Source organism: Oxyura jamaicensis, chromosome 10, assembly GCF_011077185.1.
Source record: "Oxyura jamaicensis isolate SHBP4307 breed ruddy duck chromosome 10, BPBGC_Ojam_1.0, whole genome shotgun sequence".
Taxonomy (NCBI): Eukaryota; Metazoa; Chordata; class Aves; order Anseriformes; family Anatidae; genus Oxyura; species Oxyura jamaicensis.
In genome coordinates, this window is record NC_048902.1 from 19,979,839 (window position 1) to 20,007,643 (window position 27,805).

General features: G+C 45.3%; 1 protein-coding gene and 3 long non-coding RNA genes across 4 annotated transcripts in view; 3 read left to right on the forward strand and 1 right to left on the reverse strand.

Moving 5' to 3' along the window:
* Positions 1-3,106: 3,106 nt before the first annotated feature.
* On the forward strand, positions 3,107-10,933 carry LOC118172443. Its single transcript, XR_004753706.1, has 3 exons — positions 3,107-3,330; positions 7,613-7,759; positions 10,157-10,933. It is a non-coding gene; the product is annotated as an uncharacterized LOC118172443 (long non-coding RNA).
* Positions 10,934-11,863: 930 nt separating this feature from the next.
* The window catches only part of SMAD3 (SMAD family member 3), a 73,689-nt gene continuing 57,747 nt past the window's right edge, over positions 11,864-27,805 (forward strand). Inside the window, exon 1 of the mRNA XM_035336341.1 lies at positions 11,864-12,069. Coding sequence (XP_035192232.1) covers positions 11,864-12,069 — 206 coding nt within the window. The remainder of the gene's footprint in view (positions 12,070-27,805) is intronic.
* On the reverse strand, positions 20,911-22,263 carry LOC118172442. Its single transcript, XR_004753705.1, has 2 exons — positions 21,982-22,263; positions 20,911-21,001 (listed from the first exon to the last, which is right to left on the reverse strand). It is a non-coding gene; the product is annotated as an uncharacterized LOC118172442 (long non-coding RNA).
* Positions 23,903-24,614, forward strand: LOC118172441. Its single transcript, XR_004753704.1, has 2 exons — positions 23,903-24,258; positions 24,356-24,614. It is a non-coding gene; the product is annotated as an uncharacterized LOC118172441 (long non-coding RNA).

Below are 27,805 nucleotides of genomic sequence, written 5' to 3' on the forward strand. Positions count from 1 at the left end.
TCCCCTGTCCTCCCCTTTCTGCTCACCTCCAACATGTCACGTAGCTCAGCTGCATCTCAGCCCTGCCCTTCTTCCTTTTCAGAGTTTAAGTTTACCAATCGCCTCACGATGGCATTTCACTTCTCTTTCAATCATCTTTATGCCTTTGTCCTCGCTCCATTGTAATTTGAACAATCGTCTTCTTTTATTTAGTTATTTATTGAGGTGGGTAGAATGGGTGGATGGCAATGAGACAGCTCGCTGACAGCTTTCTGTACCTTAAGTTTATCTCTAAACTGCCCAGTCCTCATCAGCTCTGGTGCATTAATGACTCAGGCAACATATATTAATTAGGCTGAGAAGGGAGTTATATCTGATATAGATGAATAGATGGTAAGGTATTTAGGTCTTACTTTATTTGTGCAAAGCACTGCACATAATCTATTGAGTTATACAAGTAGCAACAGGAAGTCTAATCCTCTACACTGGCAAACTGTTGACTTGGTGTCTTCCAGATTTAATTACATTGAAGAAAAACAAAACATTGCAGCTTTAAGGACTAACTGCTCCATTAAGTGTAACATTTTAAGCAAGAGAAATGTTCACACACAATGGAAAGACACATAATGTTGTTCCGTGCACAAATCAGATGAATTGTTCTCTAGCTTTAGTGACAGCAGAGACAAAAGGTTCTGTCTCCCACATTGCAGCAGCAACATCTGGGTGGCTGCCTTCAAATTTCTCCCCTTACTTGAGGCCTCTGTGTGTTCACACAGCAGAAGAAAGAGCATTGTTTCACGTACCTCAGGTAGCACCATCAGCACAGGCCTGCAGCAGGCTGTGGGAGCGTGATGGATGCAAGTTTTGACATGACAGTGCAAAAGTGGGAATTGAGTTTGCATGCATCATGTGGAGATTTGCTGTCAGAATAATAGATCTCGTGGGGCTTTGAGTGGCTGATCAGAGAATTATTTTGCAACTTGCTTGGTTTTGCATTCTTGTCCCAGAGGTATTTTAGAAAATGAAGCCAATATTCCATAAAATAAAGGGCCCAGAATATCAAAACAAATTGCTATGTACCACAGTCTCTCAGCTTACCATGTACCATGCAAATGCAAAGCAAAATGCGAAGCAAAGGCCAGATTCTCAGCTCACCTAAATCCATTCAAATCCCACTGTGCACTGCAGCATCTTTGTGTTCTTGCAGAGGTCTCATAACCCCAGCAGCAATAGCCCTTCTTAGGATTCCTCACACATGAAAGCACAAGCAAACGGTGAAGAAATGACACTGATATTGGGTCTTCTTCCCTGCTCACAGCACCCATACAGCCACCTCCTCCTCGCTCCCCAGCTCCCATTTTATAGCCAGTGGGAACTGCTGACACTTGGCTGCGTAAAACTTTGTGTTCCACAAAGTGCCAGGCTCCAGACCCAAGAGATCCTCAGGTTACAACTCAATAATTTTTGAGGAAAATTCATAACTCTCAGAATTGTTGGAAGAAATCAAAAATGAGCTGGCTAATTTCAAGCGTCCCTCAACCTCACCAAGTTTGGTAAAGTTTTAAAAACAAACAAGCAAACAAAAACAAAGAAAAAACCAAAAGCTAAACAAAAACAGAAATCCGGGTTGAAAGTATACCTCTTTGTACTCTTTTATTTCAAATTTTTTTTTGTAGCATGACACCCTTTCTTTCAGGAACAGTGCATCTCTTTAGAAATGGCTGGTTCTGTGAACCTCTGTCCTGCTGATTTGTCGTTATCCCATCTGGTCAGAAAGAGAGATGGTACAGGAGACGAGTGAACTGTTTCCCGGTTACTGAATCAGCTTCACTAGCAGGAAGGTCAGCCAAGAAGACAGTCCCTATAGACCAGAGCACAGATATGGGCCCATTTTCTAAACATATGCTTAATGTAACAGTGCATTTACTGTTCTTTAAATATATGGAATAGTGAAATTTCCACACAAAGGGATTGCTTTTTGTCAAGATACTTGTGCTTTCTGTAGTTTCTCTACTTGACTACAGTTTAAGCATTCTGGGCTTAGGCCACAACAAATACAATTGATGCAATATTACAAATGGTACTGAGGTAAATATGCACTTTTCTATGTGAAAATGAGAAATTTATATAAGAAATCAAGGAATCAATGGGCTCTTAATAACTGAGCTATGCACTCAGTTTTTTTTAACCCAGGGGTCTTCAACCCCCCATTTCTTGCCTGTATTGGGTTTTGGATCAGCTTCCCCCAAAAATAAAGAAGCCAATTCTCTTTTATCCAGCTCTTTCTTTGCACTGTAGGCGTAAATTTCATTTGACTTTCTCTAAGCAGGGAGCTGCAAACAACTCTGGTGCCTTTGGGGTAGGCGGGGAAAAGAAGCATGGTTGATTCTAAATAAAAGTTACTTGTCAGATCAACGTTGATAGCAGAAATAATGAGGCTGATCACATGAGAATATATATTCAGGGTTTAGTTTAATCATCGTTCCGTATCAGCTGCACTGATCCAGTTCCGCGTGACTAAGTGAAATAAATGTTAGGTAACTGAAATTATCCCCAGCTTCCTTACTTTTTATTCTTCCCTCCACTACCCAAAGCACTTGTTTCACTGACTTAAAATAGGTGTATTTGTAAGAGACACGAGGATATCTTTAAGAGGCATAAGTGTTGGCAGGTAAGGAGAGGACAGAATCTTCATGATGAGGTCTTTGAGTTAAGCTGTGGAAGAGATTTCTAAAGGCAAAAAATAGTAATAAGTTCATCAAAATCATATGCCTTTAAAAATCTCTGTCAAGGCTGTGTTAACTTTCATTAACTTCCATTATCTTCACAGGAACTCTCTGAGTGCTCAAACACGTGATTTTCAATTCTACTCCCAGCTCCACTGGGGGAAAAAGACTGTCAATATTGAAAAAAATTGCTCTCTGATACATTATAAAAAGCCTTGTACATGGTGATGTGGCATCTTCACTTAAAAAAAATATATCCCAAAACCTTGTATCAAAACCAACAAGCAGCCTTATATAGGCAGCTTTGGGCTTTGAAATCTTGTTACAGATCCAACTTTTGCTGGTAAGCTCATCCAAAAAGAAAGAAAAGATAGTATAGGGTCCCAAAGTGTTATGATAAAGTAGCAGCTGAGGTTTCCTTAATTTGTTTAGTATCTCAGGTAAACTTCTAATTAATTGCATTTGTTCTATGGCTCTGGCTTCCTCTGCAGTGTTCCCACCTCTCCTGAGTTTACTGCAAGCCTCACACAGGTGATGCTTCTTATTGCCCTTAGCTTCTGGAAACATAATTGCATCAGAAGATCAGCCCTCATTTCATTTTGTCTCTCATGGGGGATGAGAAAAGGTAAGAAAGATGAACCCTTTGAGATGGATGAAAATGGAAAGCAGGAAAAAGGAGACAGCATTATTATTTTAATTTAATTGCTGCAATTTTAAGCCTACTTCATGATATGGTGGGGTCTTGACTTGGGAGTTTTGAATGCTTGAGTTGGTAATTCTGCCTTTAGCATCTATATGAAGAATTACACTGCATGCTTAAACTGATTTGGTTTAGCTTTAATTTAGGGCAGTCTGCCCAGATTGCTTTCCCTGCTCCTGACAGACTTGGCAAGGCTTTAGCAGAGCCCTGAGAGCATTTCAGCCTCACCAGCAAAGGGCCCTCACACAAAGCACTTTATTTCTCCCAGAACAAATAAACAAGGAGTAAACATCCCTCCTCACACAGAGCAGGAGCATGATTCTCTTCTCCTTCTATGTGATTCATATAACCAAAGCAGGGCTTGAGCTTTATGAAAATGTTATGAGAAGGCAAAGCTGCATTTTTTGCAATAGTGAGCAACCAGGAGACCAAAGAAAACTAAACCCAGAGTTTTTCATATGCACAGCTTGCAGGCTTGTTCCACCTCAGCTGTGTCTGAGGACCGCCACGCTAATGTGACTATGCTCTCTAAAACCTAGTGAGATCCCCAGCAGAAGAGAAGAGCAGGCAGATGTAGTGCTCTGATTTTTATTTATTTGATCCTGAAGAATGCACTTTGTCTGGTTACACATTAAGCTGTCAGGAGGTAAAATCAACACTTGGGGTTCTACGTGGAGCTTGAGATGTTGTTCCACAAAGCATGGCTATACAAGCTTCTCCCATAAATCTGCAAGTTGTTTTTCTTATCTAAGTAAGCTATGCATAAATATTAACATATTATTCATGGGCAAATAATTCTACGCCATTCCTTGCTGCTGCTGCTGCCTGAAAGAGGATTCTTGATTCTGTTGGGAATGACAGTCTCCTGTGGGGCCTCAACTGCATTTCAGGTCAAAAGAATTAAAAAATAAATAAAAAAATAAAAAGGCAATGGCACTTCTTAATTAAGTAAACCTCAAAAATGAAAAAGTAAGCAGCCTTTAACTGCTGGCCTTAATGTAGAGGAGCCACCACATAAAAACCACGGGCTAAACTCTATGGTAATTGAAATAAGTGAACTCCCACTTGACTTTGGTGAGGCAGGGCTGAGTTCCAAGGCATTTGTCCTCTGGTGTGTGTACATTCGTGTGTATGTCACCAGCAGCCTCAAGCCCTGCCCAGGTTCAGCACAAACGCTGCAGCAGGCAGATGGTGGCTGAGCTGTGCAGTTTGAAGCTGGTTGGGGATCTCCCTGTAGCACGGGGGCTCGGTTCCAGCACGCTGCTTTTGGGTGGCTTGCGCTACCCAGGTCTCCAGCACAGTGGTGGTGTTTACCTCCTGTGTAAATAAATAAATATTTTTAATTAAAATGTTCCTTGAGAATCCCTCTTGTGTGCAACAAGTAGAAATGTATTCCTCCAGAAAGTGCATTCTGCCCTTAGAGGGTTCGACATGCCAGCAGTTGTGGACAAGAGGCCATTGCAAGTGGAACATGTGAAAACAGGGGCCTATTCATAAAAATAATATAAATATATGGGCTTGTTAAAAGCCTTTGCTCAGGATCTTTTTTTAAAGTTTAGCTGGATACGAAATGCCCACTTCAAAAGCCAAAATGAAGACTTTAACAGATGTGCCCTGGCAAAGAAAAGGGTGTAGACACAGCAAGGAATTCAGAATGGACAGACAGTCATATATGGGCATAGGAAAAGAATCTCACATGAAATGCTTGTGGCTGGGAGCTCAAGTTTTCGTGTTACCTGTAGCGAGCCTCTGGGCTTGGGACTTTGGGGCCTGGCCCATGCCTTTCTTTTTTGTGTGCAGCTATTTTACTGGAGCTTTTTGCACCACTTTACACAGACGCCCATCACTCCTGCAACCAGAGTAGGGAAATGTTTTACAGGGATCAGTTTCCCTCAGACTGAGGACTTGGATCTTATTTGAATTGACTTTTTTTTTTTTTTTTTTTTTTTTTTTTTTTTAAGTAAGAAACTTCAGGTTGCAAGACATGGAGCAGGCCAGTGTTTGCGTGCGTGCAGCCTCTCGGAGGGCCAGCCTGGCAGCAGCTATTTGTATGCAAAGTCTCAGCAGCGCTGAGCGTTTGCAGGTGCTGGCTCCTCGCAGGGCTGGGTGTTGAAAATCCCCCACTCCGTGCTGTCAGGATATCTGCGCGGCCGAGTGGATGTCTATTCTAGTAGACAGTTTTATCACCGGGTTAATTGGAAGCATATTAATTTGAGGCTGTTAACACGTTTCTAAAGATTAGATCAGGCTTTATCCAAGTGATTGTGGTTCGACTGAGGGCTCAGCCTCAGGAGGCCTCTGTGTCCCTGCCTGTACCTCTCCTCTGTACTACTGACTGCCACCTCCTGTCCCTTACTGAGCACATGCAAAACGTGCTAAGAATTGTAGAATATCCTAACTTGGAAGGGACCTCCAAGGATCATTGAGTCTGGCTCCTGAGAGCTACCATCCTTTTTAGATTTTAAGATTTCAAAGTCAAGCTTTCAATGACCAAGGGAAAACAGGATTAAAATCGCCCATGGAGCCTCTGTACTCCCTGTGTATGTTCCTTAGCACACTGTTTTTACTCTCATGGGCACGTATTTTTTTTCCAAAGGTCTCCCATCTCACGGACAGTATGTTCCTTGTTTCCTCAATGGGTACTGAGCTTGTATTTTGTCCTGTTCTCCCTATTCAATGTCTGGGCCTTTTATCTTATTTATGGTACACTTTCCAATCTTCTGATGAAACAATTGTCCATCTCTCTGCTGGCTTGCATATGGTAGTAATCTGTTGCCTCTGAGTGCTCTACAGATATCGGGGTATTCAGCCAGCAACGTTATTAGACTGTGGTGACAAATGGGGCTAGACCTCCAGAGACAGCAAGCTGAAATATAAAGGTTTTTAACAGCCTGTAGGTTCCTACAGATTGATTTCAGTGGGACTTGGGTCTCTAAACACCATAGAGGATTTGGACCCTGGCCATTTTCAACGCTGTGCTAGACGTGTGGTTTTTTAAGGAGGTTTGTAGGGACCCCAACCACCAGGACGTCCCGCTTTACTGGAGCAGAGCTCTCAGCGGCTTCCCGTGCAGCTGTGTGCCCGGCTGCAGACCTACCCCAGGGGAGCAAGCAGGCCTCCACAGGGGGAGGCACTCGCAAAAAAACACACACAGTTTTGCTTGAAGTTGTCCCGTATCACATGGGAATGCTGTGACAGAGAGGGGTAAACTCTAGTTTCCCAGGAGAATGTTTGCCTGCCCTTTCTCTTCTCTGTAATCTCCTGTCACTGTCACCAAGCATCACAAAATGGCTGAGGTTGAAAGGGACCTCTGGAGGTCATCTCGTCCAAAACACTTTTCAAGCAGAGATACCTAGAGAAGGTGTCCAGGACTGTGTTCAGGTGGCAAAGGTCTCATCCAGTCTGTAAAACAAACAATAAGGGGATCTTACAGGCAATATAACGTGATGCCTTCAGTTCATCTTCAGGGCAGCTCTGCTTGGTGTCCCGGATCGGGTGGGGACCCAGCAGAGGCCAGTTGTCACGTAAGGCAGAAGCAGAGAGGGCTTGGAGGCTAGGACTGGCTCGCTGGGGAGATCAACTCCAGGTCAGAAGTGCCTACACAGATAATTGCCAAAAATTAGGAGAGTATATTAGAAGAAAAATTGCCCTGGACATGCTGCTACCTTGTCCTTTTTCTTTAGGCCAGAGGTACCATCACGGTCACAGACAGGATTCTGGCTTAACTAGACCTTTGGTCAGAGGTGGTTGTGTGATTTTTATACTACAGAGCCTCTTGGAACATGCAGCAAATTAACTTGTATGCATTAAGTATTATGAATTTGCAATAAAGCAACTTTCTGTTGGATGTGTGTACGTTTTCTCATATGTAGAAGAGAATAATTGCTGCACCCTGAATGGATTTGTCTGAGCTGTGTCTCACAGAGTTGAAGTTAACTCTGAAGACATTAACTTTGAATGACCTTGCTTTTTTTGTGACTCACCCCAAAAGTTATTTTCCTGTAGGTTTGTTCTGAGCGATTAAGATAGGTTTGCTTGCATATAAATGCTGTTCTACATATATATATTACCTTAACCAAGGAAAGCTCCCACACTTTCCCTTGTTTATGCATATTATGTGTGACATAGATTGAAAGTTAAATGTCACAGCACTTATTTACAATGTATGAATATAACCTGATTTAAAACTCTCTCGTCATTTTCTCAGCTGCCTGTCTCACCCTTCAGTGCCGCTGGAACTTGCGTAATGCGGAACAAATGGAGCTGAGGAGGTCACGGCCCTCCGAGCAGCTCCAGGAAATCCTTATCTGCTGTGAACTTCACAGGTTTGGCCACCTGCTTCTCAGCTCTCCTGGTCAGTGCCATTGTAAAATTTCCTTTCACAAATAGGTAATGCCCACGTAGGAAATTATACTTAATATTTGAGTGAGTGAAAGAGAGATGGGGGCAGTACATTAAAAGCTGGTTCTCAACCACTCCCTGATTTTCAAACTAGCCACAATTACATGTTAAGACAGCCTGGGAGCTGTTTCAGCAGGCACCAGGCTCCCCAAAGAGCCGTCTGTTGGCTGCATGTAGCCAGAGAACAGCATGCTCTGGCCACGCTTCCTCCAGCCTGCCTGTTCCAGCAAGCCCCTGCACAAGGGTGTCAGGGAGGGCGCTGATGGAGCTGGCTGCATGTCTGCCCAAACATCCCTCATTCCCTTCTCACTTGAAGGATGTAAAGGGAATGTAGAGCAAAGCACAGAAGCAATTCTTCAGTCTCAGAAGCTGTTAAAATATTTCTAATAAAGGTGCAGATGCGTGTGTGTGAGCTTCAGAGGACAACTTCTTGTTTTTCCTGCTAATTTTATGTTGTTCCTGAATCAAAGCCCATTTTTCCTTTGTGAAAGTAAATGCTAAATCCTGTTCTTAGTTACTGATTGATCCTATGAATGAACACGGTATGTGAGGATTATTCTTAGGAAGAGTTAAGGTGCTAGTACCTTAGTAAATGACTAAGAAATGTAAGATAGCCATTAAGGGTATGTTCCTTTTTGTCAACCGGATGAAACACAGAGGGCTGGGTTTTCTCATATTATTGCAGACAATATTATATCGTTACTTCTCAGTAAGAGCAAACTGCAACAAGTCCCTGAACCTGTGCTAAATCATAAACACAAAGATAACAATTTAAAAAAGGAAAGTAAAATATTTATCAGAAATGAATGGACAGACTTATCCTGCCCAGAGGTGGCTTCCAAGATGTCAGACGTAAACCAGAGAACAGATCCAGACCATGCAAAACTGGGACAGTCCTGCTTTTTCCTGTCTGATAACTTCTCCACTGTGACAGCGTCCAAAACTCTCTGAAATAAAGGATGACTGTCTAGGGGTTCAGAAAGTCTTATTTTCATAGAACTGTTCATTCTGACAGATAACCCCAGCAGGCATACAAGTCGTTCCATAAAATGTAACACCCCTAATCTCAAAAATTACTTCTACACCTTGAAACCAAATGTCTATTTGTTTTTACTAGTCTTCGCAGTGCAGTTGTGGCCTGGAGTTTAGATCAGTGATTTAGCTGCCTACGCCTCATTTGTGATGCTGTAAGCAAAGCGAGACCCAATTTGGTTTAGTGTTTAGTTAATTCTATTCACCCTTTTGCCACTAAATCACTGTACAAGTGTGAGCAAACCACTCAGCTCTTCCTCTCCTTCCCCTTATTCAAATTTACCCTGTTGATCACTTGTGATATGACTGTAATGGACTGAAGATTAGCCCATGAATATGTACAGAAAATTCTGGAAGCCATGCTGAACTGAGGCCACAGCATGAATTTGGAGTCTAGAGACGAGATCTGAGTATTACAAGCCTTCTGGCTGAAAAAAGTATGGAACGGTTGCCATGATTTTCTAGAGAGTGGCTAGAAAGTAATGGATATTGTTCGCAGCAGAGATGTGCAGTGAGGTTATCGTGGCATAGTATTGACTAGTCTGAGGCAAGGCCGGCAGGCTTAGTTGTCTTCTGGGCTTCTTTCAGTTGCAAAATGTGCTGGTCTAAGAATTAGGAAAACAGAAAATGATGACTTTAAAGACTATTATTTTAGATGTGGTGAAGTTTATACCTCTTAAAAAAAAAAAAAAAAAAAAGATATTTAATACTTGATACACTTGTTCAGGTTATTCTCTACAGTTGTGAGAACGTTTTTTCTTTTTTAAATGAAAGCTCAGATTAACTAATCTCCAGATACCAGGAACTAGGCCTTTTCTGAAAAACATAAATGCACGGCAAGTCAATGAAACTAGCAACAGTCGGTAACCTGTGCATCCTGCTTTTAGAGCAACTTGTCTTATTTTTTTTTTCTGCGTTGTTTTAGGAGTACCGAGGAACTACTTCCTCAAATGATGTTGGGATCGTCTACAGGGGCTCCACATCTCTGTACTTCAGTCATCTCAAAGCAGCCAAAAACTGGGTCAGGGCAATGATCCAAAATTTTAGTGGTGAGCCTCCAAAATTCAAGACACTCAGGGAATGTGTGCTGGGGAATAATATGAGAATTCTGGAAAAAAAAATAGAGAGGGAGTATTTAATTTGTACCCAATACTGATATTTCAAAATTTGGTTGTCAGTTTGGAACAAAACACGCTGTTTGTTTTAAATCCCTGTGAAAGCTGAGCCAGTTGCCTTTGAGCCTCAGACGCTGTCTGAACCCATAGGTTTCTAACTTGCCACAAGGCAATCCATATGGTTGGCTGCTTCAAATCCGCAGGCACGGGAAGTTTTTGGATGCCGGCTTTCGAGGAGTCTCCCCACTGGGTTGCACTGGAACCTGGAATATGAGAATGTGGGTTGGCAAGAACCTGTGCGTCTGGGAGCTGCCGAGCAGCCCCGGAGGCTTCCCAAATTCAGCTCCCCATCATCCCGTCTGGTAGGATGGAGGAAGCTGGGAAGCCTCTCTCAGCCTGAAACCTCAGAATTTGGGAGCCAGCCCCCCTGAAACTTTCACCCCTTTGTTCCTGGGCAGCTGTTGTGGGGAGCTGTGAGGCAGCTGGAGCGCAGAAAGATGAACCAGCCTCGACGGAGGCACCTGGTGACTCTGCAGGTGGCCCCGGGCTCCTTGCTTGCTTGCCAGGCTGCTGTGTGCTGCTCAGCACCATTTTGGGGTGATTTATCACAGCACTGGACCTCTGAAGAGCTAAAGTTTGTATTCACATGGGCTCCATTTCAATATGAGGGGGTGATGCCAGAGACTGGGGAGTGTGACAGCCCAGTCTGCCCAGTTATGGAAAGTGAGGAACTGGAAATTTACCTGGATGTCATCCTGAGTTAGTCAAAACCGAAGCATCTCTACAAAACACCTAGATCTGAACAAACTGCCATTCTCTGACAAAAATGTTCCGTCTGAGAATTTCTGACCAGGTCTGGTGGTAAACATCTCCAGGATGTCATTTGTGCCTGATACAGGGCAAAAATTATTCGGGTACCTGGAGTCCAGGGTGGGAGGATGAGGGAATGGAACAGTAAATTAAAAGGGTTGAAACAGAAACTGCTGATTGTCCAAGCCTGACTGACCGAGTTGTGCTCAGCTATCTGTGTGGAAACACTTATTTTTTTTTTCACAGAGAAAACCGCCACCTCAGGGGCCGCATCCATCGTGCCCTGCCTGAGGGTTCCCTTGCTGAGAGGGCCTCGGTTGTTTGTGTTTATTTTCACTGCTTTCCCCTCGATGGGGTTTCTCTAAGGGTTTATGGCCGTGCTGACCCTCCTTGTCAGCCCACAGTACTAAGGGTGAACCCACACCGTGGGGCTGCCTCGGGGGGGGTCTCCACAGAGTGGAGAGGCCAAAAGCAGGGGGGTCGGCCGGGCAGAGCCCCCGAGGGTCTCCCGGTGTAGAGTGAGGGAGTTCCTGAAGGGCTCCGCGGGGGGGGGGGGAAGGCCGCGGCCGCTGAGGGGGCGCCTTCCCCCGGGCTCTGGAGCGGGGCTGAGGGCGAGGAGAGTCCCTGAGGGCCGGGGGGGGGGAACCCACACCGAGCCCGGCGGCGGTGTCGGGGAAGGGGGGAGCGGAGTTCCCGGCGGGCCGGCCGCCTCCCCGCCCTCCCTCGGCGGCGTGAGTGAGCGTGTTTGGGAGGGAAGGAGGGGGTGGAAGCCGGGCCGGGGCGGCCAGCAGGCAATTTGCATGAGAGACAGACTGGGAATGAGCTGGAGTGGGCGCCTCTCCGCGCACACAGAGCGGGGCAGGAGGGGGGGGAGGAGGGAGCTGCCGCCGCCGCCGCCGCCGGGGAGAGGCGGCGAACTCCGGGCAAAGTTTGGTGCCGCGGGCCCCAGGCGCTGAAGGCAGCTCCGGGCCGGGCGGAGCGGGGCCGGGCCGAGCCGGGCTACCGGGGCCGGGCTTTGTGCCTCCGGCGGCCCAGCGGGGCCTGCGCGGCGTGGAGCGGAGCGGAGCAGGGGGCGGCGGGGCGCTGCCGGGCGAGCCAGCATGTCCTCCATCCTGCCGTTCACCCCTCCCATCGTCAAGCGGCTCCTGGGCTGGAAGAAAGGGGAGCAGAACGGGCAGGAGGAGAAATGGTGCGAGAAGGCGGTGAAGAGCCTGGTGAAGAAGCTGAAGAAGACGGGGCAGCTGGACGAGCTGGAGAAGGCGATCACCACGCAGAACATCAACACCAAGTGCATCACCATCCCCAGGTAAAAAGGGGGGCAGAGCCCGGAGAAAGGCACCCGGGGCCTGTGGGGTCTTCCCCGGGCTCGGGGCCGGCCTGGGAGGGGGTCCCGGGGCCCTGCAGCCCCCCCCCCCCCCGGCGCCGCGTTGGGGCCGGTCCTTCCCCGCGGGCTCGGTCCTGGCTCTATATATAGTGTAAAAGGGAAAAAAAAACAGGCTGCAGAATTGGATTGCTGTCTAGTAAGAAAGTGAGAGGGGAATGGAGGGGGGGGGGGAAAAAATTCCCACCCGAGATTCCAAAAAAAAAAAAAAAAAAGTTGGAAGCTCTGTGGATAACAGCTCTGCTTACTGTGGGTGCTCTCATTGTCAGGAAGTTTCAGCGTGTTCTCTAGTACTGCTACAGGAGGATTTATTTCTGATAAATCTATCAGGGATGTGGTTTTGTTTGGGTTGCCTGCCTGCTTCCACGTTAGCTGGGCAGACGCTGCTCCGAAGAGGTGCTTTAGAGCTGTGCTTTCAGAGCACTTTCAAATGGGGAATGCGAAGGGTAGAGCTGAAGGGGATTGTTTGGAGTGCAGACAGCCATGCGGGGGTGAATATAACTGACTTTTTTAATAGCATGAACTAGCATAAACTTTATTTTTAGCCTCGATTCCCAGATCGGTCCGTAAGACCACTATAAATCAGAAAGGACGTGTATATAAGTATCCCGTCTAAGAAGAATTTTCCAAGTAACTTTCAAATAGCTGGCCACGAGCGGCGTTTTGTTGCCGCAGATCTGTTGATTTCTGTGAGCCCGGCCAGATGACTGCCGAGGCTGTTATTGGTTGTTGTTTGGGGGGTACTTTTTTTGTGTGTGTTGTTTTCAACAAAGGCCAAAGTTCATTGCAAATATTTGAATGCTGCATAATTGTATGCTTCTGCCTGAGAAGATGTGTGTGTGTGTGTGTGTATTCATGCTTCTCTCTCGCGCAAACAAATGTATGCTTTCTTGGTTGTCAGAATGATTTAATATGCAGTAGCTAATACAAAGCAGCATCTGTTGCATGAAAAAGTAAGCAAGTAGCTTAGAAATGTGGATGTTTGGAACTCCGAAAATTTTCTTTCAGCAACTGTGGTTCTTTATTTATTTATTTTCAACCGAAAAAGAAATAAAGTCTCCTGGTCTTTTTGGTGCTGAATGACTGTGGCTAAGATTTTGTCCACTAACACAAATGGACCCCCTGCCTTTGTTAGAGTTGCTGTGGCCTCTTCTCCTAGTTAAGCAGGGATCAAAACACGTAGAGCTATCACCTGATACAAATGCCTTAAAATCTGTTTTTTGAAATTCTTGGTAAGCGGTGTGCTTTCCTCATCGATAATGCCCTGTTAAAACCAATTCCCTTAAATACCTTTTCAGAAGGAGAAAATGACTTGAGCAGCCCTGCTGATGTGACCCTGGGCATTGTGTCTTGCTGATGCTGACCCGTTAGGGAGCAGAGCGCGAAGCCTCCTGGTAATGCTCTTACCAGTTACAAGGTGTTGTAGCAAAAGGGAGGGAGGTCTGGATATTTCATGATTCAAAGGAAGCAAAGAGAGAGGTAGAATAGGATGCTTTAATTTAGAAAAATATATCTGTAAAGCTTGAAAATAAGTAACAAGACCAGCAGATGTCACGAGTCATAAATATTATCACCTCCGGAGATCGTCCTGGAAGAGCCTACTGTGCAGAAGTGGCTGCTTCTTGTAGACCTTGCTCTGTTAAAGGAAATCGATGCAGAAATGAAAACGTTCCACATCCACCTGTAACACTTGTAATTAGCTGCTTTTGTCTTGGTGCTAGTTTTTAAACACAGTGTCACATGTACGGTTGTTATTGTTTAATGTGCGTATTTCAAAGATGCAAGTGGCGGTGGTTGGGTTAGTTTGTGCTGGGCCCTCTGCAGTGGCTTACCAAGAAGCTGGTAGATCCTGGGGAGTGGTGTGGAAAGGTGAAACTGCTTGTCTGGAAGTTGGTGGCAGGATTGGAACTGCAACAAGGCCTTCTGACTTCGTGCTGGGTCTTCTCCTCCGGACTGCCCCGTTTGCCATAACGTATCTGCGAGTCTGATTAGCGTGTCACTTGAAATCAGCGTTTGCAAGGCTGTTCTGGAATGGTTTTAGTATTTACTTCTTAAATAATGCTGCGTATGTTATTTTACTATTTAGGCAAATAAGTATGGTGGGGGGACAAAAGGGGAAAAAACATCGTTAAGGATTAGATCATGTTGTGCATTGTCTGTAATGCATCGGTAGGCTGAATTTCAGTGGAGCTACGCCAGTGATGACTCTGGCCCAGCAGGAGTAGGGTAAGTCCAAAATTAGCTATTGTATCCATGAGACGAAGCAAGTTTCAGACGCAGAAGTGCTCGAGCTTTGCAGGAACATTGCCTCTGGGACCAAGGGCTACAGATGAGCTGGCAGCTTCACGTTCCCGTAGTGACCAGGTGGGACTGAATGTAGGTTTTAAGACAGAGCAAGAGAAACATGCATTAGTTTTTGTTGTAGGGGTAAGGAATTCGAAGGCCAAATTTGTTCCTGGTTTCATTTCTATCTGCTTAGAGCCGGAAATATGCATGCTCCTCGGTACACAGTCTCCCAACAGTTTATAAAACAAAGAATGGTTTATTTGCTTGTGTATTTGCTCAGCATGTGTTACTTTTCCAAGCACCCCATTTGTAAGATGGCAGACACCTCAGGGCCCAGGTTTCTGTTGGGAGGGCCTGCGGCAGACAGCAAAAGCCTGGAGAGACCTTCAGGGGTTTCAGCACAGCACCGATGCTGGCAGGAATCTTCTTGCTTTTTTTCTGCTGGAGCGGGAAGTCATTTCCACCTGAAAAACCTGCCAGTCTCAGACCCCCCTGGTTGTTTCTCGTGCTGCTGTTCGCGGTGTTGGATGGAGCGGCTCATGTAGAGGCCTGTCCTCCCTCTCTCCTCTGCAGCCACCGAAATCTGTCCTGCTCCACAAGTGAGCTGCCTCAGAACCAGTGTGTGCTAAGCTCTGGCACTAGGAGCTGACCTAGTGAGTTGTAGCAAGCTGTGGCTGCATGGCAGCAAGATATTTTTTCATACTGTATCAGACGATAAAGCTGAAAACACATTCTTCTGCTCATTAAAACAAATCCTTTTGTGGTAGTTGCGTTGATCTTGAAAGCCCAGCTTTCAGAGTGGGCATTTTTATCGCTCTCTGGACCGGCTGGGGATAGAGTTCCTTCAGCATGTGCCCCAGCACCGCCAGGTGTGCGAGTTTACAGCCTCTCTGCTCTGCAAACGAGCTCAGATCTACTCCAGCTGCTGTCAGATTGTTTGAATTTTTGATGGGTCTGAGACCAAAGAGCATGGTGGGCATGTAACCTGATGGTAGCGGAGTCAATCCCTTACCTGCACAGCTTGGATGCATCCCTGCAGGCTTCATCCCTGGGAGGAGAGCGCTGAGCTCACGATGCTATTCCTGACCTGAAGAGAGGCCACGCTGTGCACCTGGCAAACCATTAGCATTTTGCGTTGGGCTGAGTTTAACTTTTAACCTAAATAGGGGCCTGAACTGTAGAAGTCAGGAACGTGTGGCAAGCACTTAGTAATTTCTGAAAGCATGTACAGTCTGACTGGTACGGCAGGAGATGGCAAAGGCTTTGTTTCGAGAGCCCTAGCAGTGCTGCACATTAAGACACAAACCTGATGACATTCTGCAGTATATTTTCATATGCATATTTTTCTTTTAAACCCTTTTTTTTATATATATATAATATTACCAGGGGGTTTAGGGGAGCCAGGAGTCTTGTATGTAAGAAATACCTCCTTTTAAGTGGTGTGTTGTTTTTTAATTTAGAAAGTAGTTTTGAAGAGAGGTGGGTGTTATTTCTTGTGGAACTCATCTGATAAGGATAGAACGTACCAGCTGAAATGGAAACATGGCACATTTGCTTTTTAAAAGAAGCTGAACAAAGTGTTCCTTATATGATTTGCATGTCGGTGGGGAAAACCAGGAATAATAAATAAGCGATTTTAAGAAGATCTTGGGTGTGAGCAAAGCTTCTGGTATGGTGATAGCTGACCACACAATATTTATGAGAGTTGACCGTGGTCTTAAGGCTGCCGTGATACCAGGAAAACATGAAAACTACAAATACAGCAAGTGGCAGAAGCAGCCTCCAAGTGAAGTATGTTTTCCTTTCGAGCCTGGTGTCCATTTAGCTTCAGTAGCATGCAAAAGGCTGCTCAGTTCTGTGTGTCCCACACAAATTCATATTTTCAATGCCAATTTAAGCCGTCTATTTTTTAGTTTGGCCCGTCATTGTGTGTGGGGAGCTTTACCCTGGCAGAGATTTGTTTTGGAGTGTGCTCAGTCCAAGCTTGGCATTACAGCGGCGTGCTGGAGCAGCCCAGTCCCTGCGCGCAGACACAGCCCGTCGTGCTCAGCTCCCTGCTGCAGGTAACGTTACTGCTACCAAACTGCACGCTCACCTCTGTGCTGACCTAGCTTTCTGGGCGGGTTTTTACAGCCCTGTCCTAAACTTTGTGCTGCCACAGGCGTGCTGCTGGCAGTACCCACGTGAGCTGGTTCGGCTGGGGCAGCGGTAGCGGCTTTGCAGGTTGTTTGTGACTAGCTTTTGTGGCATCCGTGTGACTTCTCAGATAGGTCTAAAGGTGAAAACATGGCCTTTAGTCGGTGTTCTTTCTGCCTGCAGTCACTCGTGCCCTTCAGTGCCCTTCTCCCCTGCCTCCTGGTCATCTTGCCAGAGGTCTGAGCCCCACGGCCAGGGGGCTTCTCGCCTACAGCCCCTCCAGCTTCTCCCCGCCCTTGCATCAGTCACTGCCTCTGGTGTTAGCCTGAGGAACAGCACATGTAGTTGACTTCTAATTCACACTGTGCCATTCTAAAAACCAAAGTGCTGCCAATAAGCTGAAGCAACGATCTTCATACAACCAGCTTGTGACTCCACATTCAGTCGTGTCGGTCGAGGTGAAGGAACTGGGGAAAGGAGGTCAGGGAGAAAGCATCGCAGCCCCCTAGCTCAAAGCAGTCACTGCTGGAATAGCACATCCGACCCGGCCCTTGGCAAGGCATCTTCTCCAATTCCATCTTCTCTCGGTCAGCAGGCAGTGCTATTCAAAACCTTGTCAATACATGGGGTTTTCTGTGTATTTTTTTTCCCTGAGAAATATAGGCCAGCCAGCATTTTGCAGTAAAACTGGTGCTAAAACTCCTCTTGACTTGAAAGCCCACAGGACAGTGTTTGTATGGAAGCACTGACGGGCTAATGGGGAAAAAAATTGTATTTTACCATTTCTTGAGATGTTTTCAAATATTCATAGCTCTGCTTTTTTTTTCTTCTCCCCTTTCTCGAGAGACTAAATATTTAAAATAGCTTCTGAAAGGACTCATAAGATTCTCATTATATTGTGTAGTAAGTGTTGAATCTTTGTGAAATAAAATGTTTAAAATGGTTGCTTAACTTTTATAGTATTAGGAAAAGACCCTGAACATTGCAGTCATTTAAATATAATGAGAAATAAATGCAAAAAATTGATGAAATCAAGAAATGCACACTGTACAGGATTATCACATCAGGGATCCAATTAAAATGAGCTCTTCTAATAAATATTGGTTTAATAATGTAAACTTGTGATCGCTTTATTATTGCAACAAAAATAAAATTAACAAGATTTAATGGACTGAGCAGCCATTAATTTTCACTTGTTAATTTATTAGGAGCTTCTAACACTGTTAGATGCACAATAATGCTATTATCCTGCATGAACTCCTTTCTGAAATAAATAGGGCCAAACAGTGCTTGAATTAAATTGAAATCAGATTTTATTCCCAAATTATCTTTGGGGTTTTTTATTATGATTATTGTTGTTGTTGTTTTTTCTAGCTTTCCTCTATTGAGTGCAATTAAATTTTCAGGGATGGGATGCAGCACTCTCTTCCAGTAAGGCTTATGAATAGTCCTAATTAACTTTTGTCCTTGTCTGCCTTGATGTGCTGTGCAAAAAGCTTTTTCCAGTCCAAAGCTGATTGTGCTGATTGGCAGCGAGGAGAGCAGACGGGAGCAGGGGGGAATAAAGACAGGGCAGAGGTTCTTGTCCAGACACTCCAGTTCTGGTGGGCTGACTCCACCGAGCTTAGCAAATGTTTGCTAATTGCCTTCGGTTGCATGCGTCTCCAGTCCAAAGAGAGGCGAGGAAGTTGTTAATAACTGGGCTCTTGTGCTTGTCACTGGTAGCACAACTTTCTGCGCAGCGGAAGGGACGGTAACGTGTCGCCTGTTGCAGTTAATGCTGCTTTTCAAGATGTTCTGAAGCCCCGTGGGCCTGATCCTCATCTGCTGGCAGGTCTCTCTGGCATCCATGTCAGCCTGGACTGCCCTGAGGCAGGCAGGACAGCTGGGCTGGGGCTCCTAGAAGCAGAAGGAAAAGGCAGAGCTCGCTCTTTTGGCCTTAAAGGCTTGATCTCGAGAAGCACAGGTCAGAACCATGAGCATGAATAAACTACTTATGTATGATAGTAGGGGCCTTTAAAATTATAAATAATAATGCTTATCTTCAGAAGAGCTCAGCCAGGTAAGAAATCCCAACACCCTGCTTCCTAGAGGATCGGACAGGAATTGTGTGAGCTCCAGAACACAAAATCTTCATCGTCAGCTACGAAGCTGGGTAAACCATGGATGTTGTAGGTGCGCTGCTTTGGGCGTCCACACCTGCCCAGCTAGAGACAAGGCAGGTTTCTGTGTCCTGCGCGGCTCTGCGTAGCACAGACAGACTTAGGCTATTCAAAGCAAGCAGGTCAGGATATCAGCTCCCAGCAGTTGCTCGGAGCACTGAACCAACCTTCCTTTCCCTGCAGTGGAAGTCTCCCCGTGTGCTCAGCGTGAGCAATAACCGCGGATGCTGGCCTCGCTTGCATCCCCAACACGCTTCTGCAGTGGCAGATGTCAGTGGGTAGGAGCTGCACTGGGGAAAGGACACCAGGAAGCGTGGGGAGAAAGCGGTGGCTGTTCCTTCTGGGTTCGCCTTTGCCAGTTTTTCTGCTTGTGTTCAGAATCACGCTGTTCCACGAGGAGTCAGTTTGATTGCATTTTTTAATTACTGAGAGCTGCTGTTGATGTGGGAGAGATGAAGAAATAATAAAGCCAATTGGTGAGCCTCATGAGCAGATGTACTTAAAAATAACAGTGCAGTAAAATGTACCTGCTAGCAACGTTACCTGATAGGTCTAGGAAAGGTGAACAGCTGATACTGAGAACTTGTCACTAAAAATACCTGTACAGCCCACTTGCTGTTCAGCAGGAGGTCCTGCAGACAAACAAGTTGCCCATTTCAGTGTGCTGTGGTGGGACTGGGGTCTGCGTGTGCCTGACCCCATGGCCAGCAGCAGGTGCTTGTGCATCAGTTTACAAAAGGTGAGTCTGTGCGTCCTGGAGAGAAAACTGCAGGGCACGAGGTGTCAGGAGAGTCAGTCCGTCTGCCCAGAGCCCTCACCTCTTCCAGGCTTCGTGGTCCTCAGGAAGGAGAGACCTTGGGGTCAAGGTATCAGGTGACCATCCTTAGCTCGCTTCATAATTTGTTATCTAATCTGGAAACTTCAGTGAACTTTGGCTTACAAGTTGTGCTATAGAAGAGGTTGGAGTTTGTCGTGGGATTGGTGATGTTCATTAACCAGAACACAATCCTTTCAGAAAAGGAACTTTCTTACTTTGTGGTGAGGTCGCAGCCGGCCATAGTTGAATGATGGATGCTGATACCGACTCTTTTCAAACAATGAAAGAGGAAAAGCTTTGTCCTTCCTGTTCCAGTTGCTTTAACATAAAAGAAGAAATTCATTGACTCTGATGCCCTTCACAGATGTAAACCAGTTAACATTCCCAGAGCATTGGGCATAGCAGAGGACATCTGTGGCATGAGGTTGCATCTTTGTTTCTGTGCTGACTCTGCAACTGTTGTTAGGGCTTTATCTACTCAACTTCCAGAACCCTTCTTCCAAAATTGCCTTCCCTGACTGGATGGTAAGTGTTGCTGTGTGGGAAGACAAAGACCCAACTACAAGCACCTTTAATTTTGTTATACAGAAAGAGCAGATGTGGTTTTTTTCATAGAGATACAAAGTCTGTGGTTTCTACACATGTGGAACTGTACAGAAAGGTCCTTTTCTTCATGTTATTTGTTGAACAAATTGTTGTTCCCCTTGAGTCAGATGCAGAGCCAATTTGTAGCACACATGTAAAAGTATCTGAAAAACTATATCAGTGTTTAAAAAACACACTTCGCCTAAAAGAAAGGCTGACAAGCAGCTGGAGCTGGGTCTTTCCCCACTCCTTTTGCATTTGGGTAATTACACGGACTGCAGTAAACTTCTTGATTTACATGCAATCAAAAGGAGAGTCGAGCCAGCGTGAGAAGGCAGTGAACTGAAAATGGAGGAGAAAGGTGTCTGTGGGTGGAGTACTATCAGGGCTCTTTCAAATTCAGGGCTCTTGGGGCTTCTGGGGGTTCTCCTTCACAGGCCTGGAGCCTGCCCAGCAGACCCCATGCGGCTGCAGCGTGTCCCGGCCCTGGGCCGGGGCGCTGGCCGGATGCCACGCGGGGCTGAGCTGCGAGTTTGGTGAAAACGAGCCTGGGCTGCGAAGCATTTCGTTCCTGGAGGAGCACTCGCTCTCATTTCATTGAGGGTTTTCTGATGGGCACTGGCGTGGCTTGGCAGAGGGCCTCCGCGTTTCGTAGCTGCGATACCCCTGGCAGCGGGGCTGCCCTTGGCAGCGGCTCCTGATCCCGGGCCTGTGCACAAGGCATTTGGCTGTTCTCACCGTGGTTTGTTGTTTTTGTTGTTGTTTGCTTTGTTTTTTTCGCCTTTTTGCTGTCTTGCCAGCTTGCATGCGGATGGTGAAACCGTTACAACGTGCTTCTCCTCGAGCCCCTGCCACCTCCCCGCTACACAGCCTGCAAATCCAGCAGAGTCGGGCTCTGCACTCAGTAAAAACCCCAGCAATCCAGGCCTGGAACTCAGAAGCTAATAACATCGATCCTTTCTTTCTTCCCCCATTGCCAGCTTGTTGGAGGCAAGGTCTAGAACAGTTACTGATGTTGGCCTGGAACCTGAGGCTGAACTCGGGTGAGCTCTGGAGACCCTAGGATAATTATTTTGTATGAGTTTCCCAGGCTGGGCACGGTGATACTTGCATCCTGCTGGGCTAATCTTGCCCTGTACCTGCTTCTTGGGCCTCACTTACTGACCATGTGCTTCACATGAGTCAAATGTGTCTTCAGATTTGCTCAAGTTCACTTAAACTCGCTTTTTCTGCCTGCTTAATATTGTTTTCTTTTCAAAATTCTTTCCTTTTTTGTCTTTTTTTAATGACCAGTGGAGTCTTTGCAGAAGCTTGCTGTTAGCACAATGGAAAGTGGAATCAAGCTGATTGGAAACCACTGCATTAGAGACAGGCTTTAGAAAATAACTAAATGTGAATTAAAAAAAAAAAAAAAAAAAAAAAAAAAAAAAAAAGATAATCACTGTCTGATTATCAAAGCTAATGTTACTGTATGGCTGGTTTCTGTCGCCAGTAGAAGTCTGCTGGCATTCTGCAGATTGTTTTGAGCTTTGCTCTGATTTTCATGCCATAAATAACTCGTGTGTAGGTAGGCAGCTGATCACGGAAGCTTTTTCCCAAATCCGGTTTTGTTTGTTTGGTAGAACTCTAGGCTGAGGGTTCGAGTATCGGGCTGCAATTGCATCTTTGCTTTTTCCAGCCATAAATGAATTCAGATAGGTTTTCAGTTGTGGATTACAGACTAATGGTGTACATTATTTTCAGTCTTCCCCAGCCACATCAGGTTTTGTTCCATACCACCGTGTACCATAGAGCAAAATATTTAACCTACTTGTACCTCCCTCTTCACTACCTAGAAAATACAGCACTTACCTCACAAGGATGTCAGGATTTAGTAACGGTAGTGGAAAGCTCTTCAAGACTTGAGAGGGAGTTGCAAAACCCAGTGCCTGGCTCCTTGAAAAAGCTTTCTGTTGCTGCTCAGCATCCCTTTCATACTAAGAAAGCAGTTTGAATTTTCGTTGGAAGCTTCCTTTGAAAATATGTAGGTGCTTCGTCAGTGGGAATATTAGAATTCCATGGATGTTTCGTGGTCAGCCTTCTCTGGCTTTGCATAATGGTTAACTATTCATCTCGGCGTGGTACCTCCCGCACGCACGGGCTATTTTGACTGGTTGATACACATCATGCCACAGTGGTCTGCTACCGAGCTTCAGCTTCCAGTCTGTTAGCACAGGTCCAGGGGAAACACTATACATGTAGCCTCCTGTTTTCGTTTAAGTAATATTGGATAACCATATGTGGATATAATGCCATCCAAATACAGAACGTTAAATGAAACAAATGTGTTCATCGAGCGATTGTGCTGCTGCTAGCAGGCTTTTACGGCCGTGACCCAAAGCAGCACGTGTTGGAAAAGCTAAACGCTTGTGTACCTATAGCTGGGCTCTTTTACCGAGCTTTTTGGCAGCCTCTGAGCGCTGGGCAATTGTGAGCATCTATTTGCTGTAAAACTCCTTTGCATCTGAAGACTTCTGGTGAGTTGTTCTGAAAGAGATGACTGAAAACTAATAGCTGGCCATCTGGCTGGAAACAACATTATTAATTAAGCTTTCTCTTTTTCTTTTAAATCATTTACAAGTTTGAAATAAATACTCTTTTCAGAGGTATTGAAGCAAGATGAATTTGAATTCTTGCTGTGGGAAGCAGTGTATTTAATGTATCTCTTCACCAAAGTTAAGGATCAAGAAGTAATGCTTGAGATCACGGTTATTTAGATTTCTGAAGAGCAAAACAACCCCTGGATTAGTCCTTGTGTGTGTTAAACGGTTACTTTCTATGAAAGACAACAATCAAGCTCCAGTGCTGCCTGCTACTCTCATTTAAAGATAAAAAATCTTCACTATGCAGTATCCATCGGGTCCTTTTAAGCACCGTTTTCATTGCGGTCTTTCCACAGCTTGTTGAAGGGATCGTGCACTCCTGAAGGGCGTTCGTGACCTCTCATTTCACAACGCAGGTCTCAAAGCCTCTTACAGCAGAGGCCGCTAGCATTTTGTCTTTATCCAGGCTGTTTTCTGATGCTTTTGGGGGAGAGGCCATGGTGTTGGGATCCCCCTGTGTCTGGCTGATGCATTTTCATCCTGGGCGTAAGCAGGCACGGTCCTCGCAAGACCTTCTGCTGCGATGGCATTCGGGAAAGGTGCGTCCCGTGAACACAAAGGCATTCGTGGCCTCGGAGATGTTTGCTTCTGCTGACCACGACCTTCTGCAAACGCCATTGCTGAGATGATTTTTTTTAAAAAGGACTCTGTAGAGCTGGGTGTTTTTGTGTACAGCCGTGTGGCTGCATAACCTACACGAAGAAGGGCTGAAAGTGCCGAGGACCTCTGTGGATACTTGAAAGATGATACATCATTTAGTATTTGGTTTACTTGAATATTTTCCAGGCTTAGGATGCGTATCTCTCTTCACTGTCTTACCTCCACGGTCCCTTGCAGTTCTTATTGATATGTCTGAAGGTCAGACGAGTAAACTTTGATTCAAACCTGCCTGTAAGTACTGCAGTTCTCCAGATATCCTGGGGATATCAGGAGAGCAGTGTAGCTGTGTAGGTACACGGGATGGTGTACAGCCACGAGGAGAGAACCTTTAAATAGCGCTCTGGCTTAGATTGTTTCGTGTAAACATCCCCCTCGGTTTCCCATGTAGTTCTCCATTTGCTGATGATGTCTGTGCTGCAAAATCCGAGTGCCAGGTACAGCTGAACACATACAAGTGAGCGAGGCCTTGGAAATGATGGCTTGAAATTGAGTTTTGTGAGCCACTGCTTTGCATGGCAGGCTCTACTGGTTTGAAAGCCCTGTTGAGATAGCTGCTTCTAAACAGGAATAAAAATAGACATTTGAGTGTTCTGATTTTAGAAAAAAAAATGCATTTATTGGATTATGATTGGCTGATGGCTTTGAAGCTGGAGACAGTTTTGTATTACAGAGCTTCTCACTCTGCTTATTCTCTCAGTTCCCGTTCGTTCCCCCCCTCCTTTTTTTTTTTTTTTTTTTTCTCTTTTCTTGCTTTCTATTTTTAGGATGGCATTTCAGAGCTTCTGCTACTGGCAGGCCAGCTATTCCAGAACAAAAAGAAAGAAAGGTGGGAGGTAGAGCTAATGAGCACTAACAATCTGTTATTAATTTGGGTTTTTGAGTACTTACGTTGCAAGCTTGTATGTTTCCAATTTATCTGATAGTGGATGAAAGCTCTGCTTGCGCTCGAAGCCATCAGTTCACGTGTTCTGACAGTCCCTGTGCACTGCAGTGGAAGAGAGGAGAAGTGGCAAGTTTGGAGCTTCAATTCTTTTTGTCCAGCAGAACTAGCTCCAGGTAGAAAATGGGATTTTAGTTGGCCTGTTTATGGGGGAAGAAAAGAAGAACGCATTGGGACCTAATGGAAAAAAAAACATAGTACTCTATTAACATTTGAACAAAAGATAAATAACCCTTGTTTAGTATATACGGTGCCTGTAGGAGTGAAGTCATGGGATGTCAGCTCTGCTGCTGGTCAGGGATCCCCGCTGCTGCATGGGTGTGATGTGTTCCTTTAGGACTTGAGTTTTCTTGCGGGCTCGGTTTGCTTTTCTTTGTGTGTTTAGGGGTTGGGGTGGTTTTTAGGCTAAATACTGTTTTTCTTCCTGTGCTAAGTCTTAAACAACAGGGAGGAATGGCTGCTTGGAGGGCACGACGAACAAAAGTGTTCTTTGTTATGAAAGCAAACAGTGCTAGTTAGTGTGGCGGTGTGTAAAACTACCCAGGCCTAGGTGCTCTTGTTGCTGAAGTCTGAGCAGGATTCAATTCTTGTTATTAGTCCGAGAAGTCATTTTTTCATCTCTGGGACTTCTGGGCTGTCCCTTTTGCACGTGCAGAGCAGCTCTGAGTTTATAGCAGTACAAGAGAATAACTGGGGAAGCATAAAGAACTTTGTCACACTTTTGCTTTAGAATCACATCTTGATTTTACAAATCACCTTGTATTTCACCCCTAATTGGGGTTTGCAGCAGTTGGAACTACAAAGAGTATTTTTCTAGATTCATTTGAGGGTTGATAGTTGTCAAAAGCTGGCCGAAAGCTGGTCCAGCGTAGCTGCGTGTGTAGTGTATTGCTCCATGTTAAATCACTGAAGAATTATTTTTAGAAGAGCAGGATTATTTCAAAACGCAGGCCATAAGTTTTCTAACAGTGATCCAGTAACTTAGTCCTGTCGCTTAGAGGTTGCACCTCCCATTGACTTGAATCCAATGTGAGCTTGCAGGATATATATATATATATATATATAATTATTTTTAGAGCAAGTAAAGTTTCTCAAAGGTACTTCTCCTCCTTAGAATAGCACAAACGTCTCTTGTTTTGTAAAAACTGATATGTGTAGCCTGTTTTGCTAGCAATCACGGGGACTGAGGTCTGCTTCTTAATCTGACGTTGGCAGCCCTTTGGGAATGCAGTGTACACGCTTGCTCAGAAGCTAACCTTTCTCCGGTTTTGTTTCTGGTATTATCTCCTGGCACAAAAGACTGGAGGAGTGAGCAAGTGAAGGGTTTCAATTTTGTGTTTGTTTGTACTTAACTGCAGTGGGTTTTAGGGACCGAGGAAGAGGTGACAAAGGAAACTGTTCCTGTGTGTCAGCAGCAGTCTAGAGGGAGGAAAATTCTCACGGGGTCTTTTCTTGGGGGAAACTTTAGCAAAGTTTTCCCCAAGTTGAAGAAAGCCACTACGAATGTGTGCCGCTAGCCGGCAGATGCATCCAAGCCAGCTTGTCATTGCAAGGTTGGTGAAAGTTGGGATAGCGACAACCCCCAGTTTTTGTCAACTTTTTCTCTTATACTTTAACCCTGAATACTTTGTGCCATGAGCTGGCAAAGCAGATTTGGACGGAGTAAACCTCCGAGGCTGCACTTCTGTGTCTCGTTAGCGTTGTTTGGAAGCCAAGTTCATTTCAACAGAAGTGACAACTCCAAATGATCTTGTTTCCACGTGCTGTGTCATATCTCTACATATTATGATAATGATACATCAGTAGCATCATTTTGTTTATAATTTCCACTTCTCCAAGCATAGTTCTCGTTACCTACAAACCACCGTAGGAATATTACTCACCGGGGGAACCACTTGGCTTTGAAGAATGCGACTACGAAGAAGCATTTTATTTTGTCAACATCCTATGCCGGTGACTGGTAGTTTCTTGTCGCTTCCAGTGACCGTTCAATACAGCTTTGTGGCTTTGCTAGCAAAAAGGTACGTAGTGATTTCTTGGTGAATGGGCATGCAAAGCCTTCACAGTTGGCCATGTGGCAACTGTCCTTACAAGAGCCTCTGGAGTGCCTAGCGCTGAGGATTCAGGCTCCCTTCTGATGTCCACTTCAAAGAGAACACTAAACAATGGCTCCTTGTGCAAGGTAAGGAGCCTGCTAGAGGTCACATCCCTAATGAAGAACTTGAGCTATCCTTAGCCCAGCACTTTTTGTGAGGGTTGAAAGGGTTTTGCATGCTGGAACAAGGTGTTACAGCCAAGCGAAGTGTGGGTACAGGACTGTCTGGGTGTTGCCAGACTCTGCAGGGATTTGGCGTTCTTCTCGTGGAAGGTGAGCAGCCGGCTGACCCTTGTGCAACTAGTAAATGAGCAGCCTTTGAAATATTCCTCCGTCTTCTTAACCAAGTCTGGCCCTGCAATTCGAGCATTTGTTAGCACACAGATAAGTTAATTACACGAGAGGCACCATTGCCCTGCAATTGCCTAATCTTTCCGTGTGCAATAACTGGTTACCGAGATATCTGGGATAATGCAGATGTGTTGCAGCTTTATGGGACTCCTCTTCATTGAAAATCGGCTAGATCACCACCATGCATTTCGTCAGAGATGAGCATATTCCAGAATATGGCAGCATCACTGTCACCGAGAGGAACCGTGCCTTGAGTGTACCAAATGAAGATGTCTTTTCTAAGTTAAGTAGTTTAAGATAAATAATATAAGCTCGTGTAATTTAAACATATTGTTGCCATCAGGTGGTGGCGTTCATATGCACCTCTAACATACTTTCCTTGTCTTTTGCCATAGTTGAAGCCCTTCATGAGGTTATTTCAGCTAAACCTCTCATTCTCTGGCATTCGGTCTCTTCTCTGCCTTGCACTAGCAGTACTTGAAGTGATAGATCAGCACCTAATAAAAGTGGGATTATCTCTAAGCTGAAAGTAAGTAGAAAGAGCCTACTGTGGAAATTAGAGGGTTTGCTTGTCATTACTGATTTGTTTCGTAATACTTGTGGTAACTTCCAGCGCTGCAATCAGCACGGCGAGGGTCTTCAGAGGACTTTGTCACGAGCTGGATTTTACTGCTTGCAAACTATTCAGACTTTGGCTGCTCAGCCTGTTCAGATGATCTCCCCCAATCATGCAAATATCACAAGCTGTTCGACCAGTTCATTTATTCTGTTGGAAGGGCAGAGGGGGAAAAACAGCCTTGACTTGCACCCTGGAGGGACGCTATGCAAAACCAGTCGAAGGTTTCTGGGGCGGGAGCTGCGGAGTTTTCTGTTCTTTTGTTTATTATACTTTGCTTTCTGTCGTCTCTTGGTGAATAATGAATAACAGTAATAGTATGCTGCGAGACATGAAATCTGGAAGTCTTTATTACAGTATGTGTGTGAACC